Here is a 7,066-nt window from a genome sequence, read left to right as displayed (position 1 = left end):
CTTCTTAAACATACCGGTATCATCCACTGAAGCGGGCATCCCCCCCCTAGATTTTGAAAAATGTGTTTTTTTTTCTTTCATTGGAAAAGCTCTTTTTTGTTTTTTCGTTAAAAATTGCGGAAACTGAAGAATTTGCGCTGCCCAGATTTTCAAAAGTCTATCCTCTAAATTTTCGTTGATTGAGGCCACTGTAGCATGCTATAGGGATCAAGAACTGGATTATATGATTTTTTTTTTATATATAGGTGACCTTGTACAAAAACAAATGCAGGAAGATCGTTTGGAACAGCTAGTAATCTCTGAAACATACTATAAAGATTTCCTCCAAAGATGTAAGAATTATGAAATCACTGATGTTGAAATCCCAACATGTAAGTTTTAGTTTAATGTTCCTCATCAAATTATATACTGGGCGGGGACCTGAATAGGATTTGATTCTAATCTCTGACTGATTCTATTTTGAAATATATACCTGAATAGGATTCCAATTTTGTACTACAAACAAGACAAAAAATGACACTATTACAAAACCGAGAAAACGAGGGCAATATCAGCCAGAAGATAAAAAAGAAGCGGAAAGGAAAAAAGTAGATATTTCGGTTAGGACCTCCGCCAAGCCGTCTTCAGTGCTCCAAGAAAAAAGAAAGAAAAAACTAACTTTTTAAAGTAAACTCAAACAGAGCAGAAGTACTGTTTCACAATAACTAAAGCCAATGCAGAATAAACTAGATCTACGTTGCATGGGCAACGTGAGGTGTTGCGGTAATGTTTGTTTGGCTTCGCCGAGCAAAGTGTTTTGAGAGCAACGCTTTGGTTATGTTTCCTTGCTTCGATTAAACGCTGAAGTTGTTAATCTGTAAGGATCTTAAAATAAACAAGTCCCCTGCATGTCTTTCCACTAGAACCAAATTGGTCTTACCATCAAATACACCGGAAACAAATAATAGGTACATCAACTGGCAAAAATTGCGAACCCCTCATTACCGAAGATGATTATGAGCTAACAGCCGACTGTTGCTTAAACTCTTCTATATGTCTCATAAATGGTATCGGCCTGTTTTTGGTTTCAGCGTGTACCCTATTAGTGAAGTTGTCAACCCCTTTAAACTTTAAAACTGGTATATCTCATGAAGGAATTTTTCTACCAAAAAATGGATGGCATGTACTTTGATCAGCTCATCAAGAGCTATCGACTGCTGTCGAAAGAAAAATCTATCGGTCTTAGTTTAAAAGTTGACTTTTTTGTCGTAGGCCAAGTTTCTAACGTCGTCACTTAGAAAGGAGCAAAGGATAAGCTCTAGTTTCTTTAACAATGAGAGAACTTTTTTAGTTTAAGAGGCACATCTGATACCATTTCTCTACTGCAATCCCAAGTGGTTAATGGTGCTATATTGGTTAATGGTGTTTAAAGAGTCCCCTGTTCTTGTGGAGAGTTTTACATTGGCAGGACAATTTCCACTGAATAACTGTCCTTTGTTAGAAATAAATCTTTGTTTGTTAAGGTGTGATCCTTGTCTTTCTAATTAACAAACTTTTTGACAAGATGTTTGTTGTTTAAATAAATAACTATGAAATTACTAATTTTTTAATATTATTAATATATATTAATAATTAGCAATTAAAACTACGCAGGACTACAGCGCCAATCGCGTGTCCTAGTCGAAATTCCTTGAGTTAATCAGCGTTCAAATTTTAAGCATACAATTTACGATTGACTTATTAGAATCAAAATTTACGACAATTGATTTTTAATCAGAAAATATAGAAGCTTGAAACTCTATTTTCCTATCTGTAAGATGAAGGGGCCAAAGGTATAAAGACAATAATAGCAGATATTCCTTAGGAGCAAATTATTTGCTCCTAATAACATATGCTTAAATAATATGCATTTGCATCTATATATACGTCTGTATGATAAGATTTTCTTTCATTGGATGAAGGGAAATCTGGTAACTTGGCTCTTGTCAGAGCCTAGCCATACATAGGATGTTTTTCAGCTAGTATACATACAGATTTAAGGACTGGTACTAAAGGAGGTAAATTCTTGAGATTCAATCCTAAAACTATAATCTTACTCTAAAAGGATGCTTGTTGTTAATAGGCAATCATGATTGACGCTGGAAAAGTATTTCTTTAACCTTGGTTGTTGGTGAAATCCAGATTTTTACTTTCTAAATTATCAGTTTTATTCTGTGGAAAACATTTCTCATTTTGTTATACTGTGACTAAACTGTTGGTTGTTATCTAATTTTTAAACAAGGTCGATTTTATCTGGGAAGCCGGTCCTAATTGGTTACCACTTGGCTAATTTTGTAAGCTTTGGCCAGAGATGTAAATAAAGTTTTACATGTATATAAAGCTATAAATAGTTTTTTCTTGGTAGCTGGGGAATTGGAGGATGATTATGGGCTGATATTTGGTGATTTATATTGTTGGTAATTGGGTGACTCTGCTGTTAGTTGATTGGTTGATTAGACCTAGACTGATTATGTGATTATAATATAAAATTTGGTGATTTATTTTGTTGGTAACTAGGCGACTCTACTGTTAGTTGATTGGTTAATCAGATCTAGACTAATTATTTTATATAACCTAGACTGATGATGTGATTATGATATAAAACTTTGGTGATTTAACTTGTTGGTAAATGGGCGACTCCAATGTTAGTTGATAGGCTGATTAGATCTAGACTGATTATTTTATATGACCTAGACTGATTGTGTGATTATGATATAAGACTTAGGTGATTTTTCTTGTTGGTAATTGGGTGACTCTATTGTCAGTTGATAGGTTTATTTGTGAAATTTGGATTTAGACGAATTTTGGATGAGGGTATATGCGTTTTTTCTTTTTTACCGGGCTTCCCCTTAAGAGAGCCATGTGTCAGGCTCTTGGGCAGCCCGGAAGATTATTTAACCTAGACTGATTATGTTATATGACCTAGACTGATCATGTAATTATGATATAAACTTTGGTGATTTATTCATTTATTTCATTTTATTTCATGATTTATACGATATAATTGGGCGACTCTTCTGTTAGTTGATTGGTTGATTAGATCTAGACTGATTATGTTATATGACCTAGACTGATTATTTGATTATGATATAAACTTTGGTGATTTAACTTGTTGGTAATTGGGCGACTCCAATGTTAGTTGATAGGCTGATTAGATCTAGACTGATTATTTTATATGACCTAGACTGATTATATGATTATGATATAGAACTTTGGTGATTTATCTTGTTGGTAATTGTTCGACTCCTATGTTAATTGATAGCTTGATTAGATCTAGGTTGATTATTTTTATATAACCTAGACTGATTATGTGATTATAATATAAAACTTTGGAGATTTATCTTGTTGGTAATTGGGCGACTCTACTATTAGTTGATGCATTTATTAGATCTAGACTGATTATGATATAAACTTTGGTAATTTGTCTTGTTGTTAATCTGGCGACTCTACTGTTAGTTGATAGGTTGATTAGTAAAATCTGGATTTAAACGAATTTTAGGTGAGGTATTTTTGTTTTTCATTTTTACCGGGCTTCACCCTTGGAGAGCCTTGTGTCAGGCTCTTGGGCAGCCCAGAAGATTATTAAACCTAGACTGATTATGTGATTATGATATAAAAATTTGGTGATTTATGTTGTTGGTAATTGGGTGACTCTACTGTTAGTTGATAGGTTGATTAGATCTAGACTGATTATTTTATATGACCTAGACTGATTATGTGATTATGATATAAAACTTTGGATATTTATCTTGTTGGTAATTGGGCGACTCTACAGTTAGTTATTATGTTGATTAGATCTAGACTGCTTATTTTATGTGACCTAGACTGATTGTGTGATTATGATATAAGACTTAGGTGATTTTTCTTGTTGGTAATTGGGTGACTCTATTGTCAGTTGATAGGTTTATTTGTAAAATTTGGATTTAGACGAATTTTGGATGAGGGTATATGCGTTTTTTCTTTTTTACCGGGCTTCCCCTTAAGAGAGCCATGTGTCAGGCTCTTGGGCAGCCCGGAAGATTATTTAACCTAGACTGATTATGTTATATGACCTAGACTGATTATGTTATATGACCTAGACTGATCATGTAATTATGATATAAACTTTGGTGATTTATTCATTTATTTCATTTTATTTCATGATTTATATGATGTAATTGGGCGACTCTTCTGTTAGTTGATTGGTTGATTAGATCTAGACTGATATGTTATATGACCTAGACTGATTATTTGATTATGATATAAACTTTGGTGATTTATTTTGTTGGTAATTGGGCGACTCTACTGTTAGTTGATTGGCTGATTAGTGAATTTGGATTTAAACGAATTTTGGATGAGAGTATATTTGTTTTTCCTTTTTTATCAGGCTTCACCTTTGAAGAGCTTTGTGTCAGGCTCTTGGGCAGCCCAGAAGATTATTGTATTGTTATGTATGTTGTAAATATTTTATTATTACAGAAGTTATTATTGAAGAAGTTGAAGGAGTTGCCAGCATCATTTAATTAAGTAGTAGTATTGGTGAGAAATTATTAACATTATTAGTGATTTTTCTTACATGCGCGGTTTTAGTTGCCGTTTGAAGGGTGTCATCTGAATCACACCCCTCTGAATCTCTGTATGGTTTTTCATTATGTTCGTGAATTTTTGTTACCCTCTGGGTGTTGTTTTTTTTTTTACTTCTTGGGGTAGCATTTGAATATACTAAATAATTTTTCCTTTTAATTAAGGATGGGTGATTCAGTGATGATATAAAAAAAAAGAGAAAGACCAAGACTGAGATGCTTTCTTCCCTTAAACTTGTCATAAATGGAAAGATCGGTCTTAGAACTAAGATTGGGATCTTTCCAACTTTTTCTTGAGTTATCAAGACATTTTCGAGAAGAATTGTCTAAGGTTCATTTTGATGGTGATTTGAATGCTCATATATCAGACAGTGGTGTAATTCCATCAAATCTTGGAGGGGGGAGGGGGAAAAGTTACAGTCAATTTTCACAAATCAAGTGAAAATGACAGTGAAAACTGAAAAATTAGTCATCTATTACCATAAAAGCCAAGATGTACTAAAGAAAACTGACCCGTTTCTCTGGATACTTTAATTCTCCTGGCTTATCTTAATTTTGACAATTTTTTTGTAGAAACCAAATTTCAGCTGTGGGGGGGGGGGGTAAAATTGGGTCCAGAGGGGTTAGTTGCCCCTCCTCCTGTCCCATATCAAATTAAGCCCCTGATATCAGATAATGACCAGTACGGCAAATATGGCTGGATCCCTCTCTATGGCCATAATTAACGAAAGGCTTTGTCTAGAAAGACTAAAGTTTCGATGGTTATTATTAACAAATTTAAGGCTATAGTGAAATAATTGAAATGTTTTTGGAGGGTATTAGGCTGCCAAAATTTTACTTATTCATAATAGGGTTAGGACCAAACTAAAAAAAAAAGAACGGTTTTTAATAGCGCGGGAAAGAGGCCGTAAGAAAAGATTTGGAAAGTGAAGAAATATCATGGGTTGAACTAAAAGAGTAAAGCTTGAATAGTGTGGGGTGGAGAAGAAGCATGAGTGACTATGTTGGCCTCAAGTGGCCTGGTTACGCGATGAGTTTTCTGTAGTTGATGTTAAGTTTCAAGTTGTTGTTTGTTTTTTACAGTCACTTCAGAAAATGAGCCTGCCCATCCGGGTCCTATGAGTTTTGTAGAAATGGCCAAACAAAGAAATGCCAAAATCCAAAAGCTGCAAGAAAAAAAAGAAAGAGAAGCAAAATTGCAGGAGCTCGAACAGGCGATCAAGAATCCAAGCACTGACGAAGAGATTGTCAGAGAATATTATCTGCTATTAATTTCTCAATTCATTCAGACTGCCTTGGAAGAATTACGTGCTATTGCTATGGAGAAACCTGTTGTTGAATATATGAAAAAGATGAAAGCTGGAAATGCCCCCGAGGTGCGTTAAGTAGTTACACTGGAAAAACAGTCTTTCATGCAAAAAAATTCTCTAGTACTCTAAATGCCAGTTTTACACTGTGCATTAGACATAACTTCAATTTTTGAGTTTTTTTATATATTTTTTTTTCAGCAATGTCTCTTAACACCGTTTTTTATGCTAAATTTGAAAACAAAATCAGGTATTTCCTACCATCTGGGATTTTTTTCTAAGAATGTTTTGAATTCTGTTGTTGAATTTTTGTTTTCCAAACAAAAACTAAGAACTTCATAATATCTTACTTTGAGACGTAAAACTGCAAGTAATGCATTAATTATTGCTGTTTTGTTTTTTATTTAGCATGGAAAGTTGCATTAGAGCTCAATTTTTTTTTAGCAAAACAGGGTTGAACATAGAATGTAATAATTACATATTTTTCTCCACCCACACTTATTTTATTAAAGTTTTGTATTAAAATAAAAAACCAAAAAAACAGCTAAAAAAAACCTGTAAGCATTAGAGACAATCTAATTATATTTTATGGTTTAACTTAGCTTACAATAGCTAGCCTACAAAAATACTCTAAAACTGATAAAAGTTCAGTTAAACGAATATCCCAAGTGCTCGAATTTCGTAATTAAATGAACTATGAAAGATTATTTTCAAACTTTGAAAAAATTTGTGCCCGAATATTGGTGTTAAAGTAATAGTGTTTGTGTTAGGGTATAAGAATCAAGTATTCTAGTTCCTTGGCCGAAAATGAGGGGGGGGGGGGCTTACAGGCTTTAAATATGTTTTTGCTGACGCTTCTTCGTCCTCTTTCTATTCTTTTCTTTGTTTCTTCTTTCTTTTACTATTTGCTCGATACCGTTTCTGCAATCTTGGGAGAGCTGCTCCTGTAGGGAGGTTTTTCTGATATTTTTTGATAACACTAGTCTTTCCGCAATAAGAGGATGTTGTTTCTCCTTCAAAACTCATATTCCGCCCTCAGTTGTGTAGTATTCTTCCAAACAAAGGTGGGTCATGGCTGAAATTTCCCCTTGATATTCATCCGAAGCATTTTTGATGGAAAAGTTTGTAAATTTGGCCCTAAAGCTTTAGGTGAAGCCCAAGCACATGTAGACACAAAAG

The 7,066-nt window shown here is 33.9% G+C and overlaps 1 protein-coding gene across 1 annotated transcript; it reads left to right on the top strand.

The window, feature by feature from the left end:
• Nucleotides 1-245: 245 nt before the first annotated feature.
• On the top strand, nt 246-5,956 carry LOC136043663 (uncharacterized; the record flags this gene model as incomplete). Its single annotated transcript, XM_065728559.1, has 2 exons — nt 246-371; nt 5,664-5,956. Coding segments are annotated over 2 exons (419 nt in total), but the record flags the coding sequence as incomplete, so codon positions are not given.
• Between the last annotated feature and the right edge of the window lie 1,110 nt (nt 5,957-7,066).

This window comes from Artemia franciscana, unplaced genomic scaffold (genome assembly GCF_032884065.1).
Source record: "Artemia franciscana unplaced genomic scaffold, ASM3288406v1 Scaffold_8015, whole genome shotgun sequence".
Taxonomy (NCBI): domain Eukaryota; kingdom Metazoa; phylum Arthropoda; class Branchiopoda; order Anostraca; family Artemiidae; genus Artemia; species Artemia franciscana.
This window is presented reverse-complemented; position numbering and strand designations above follow the sequence as displayed.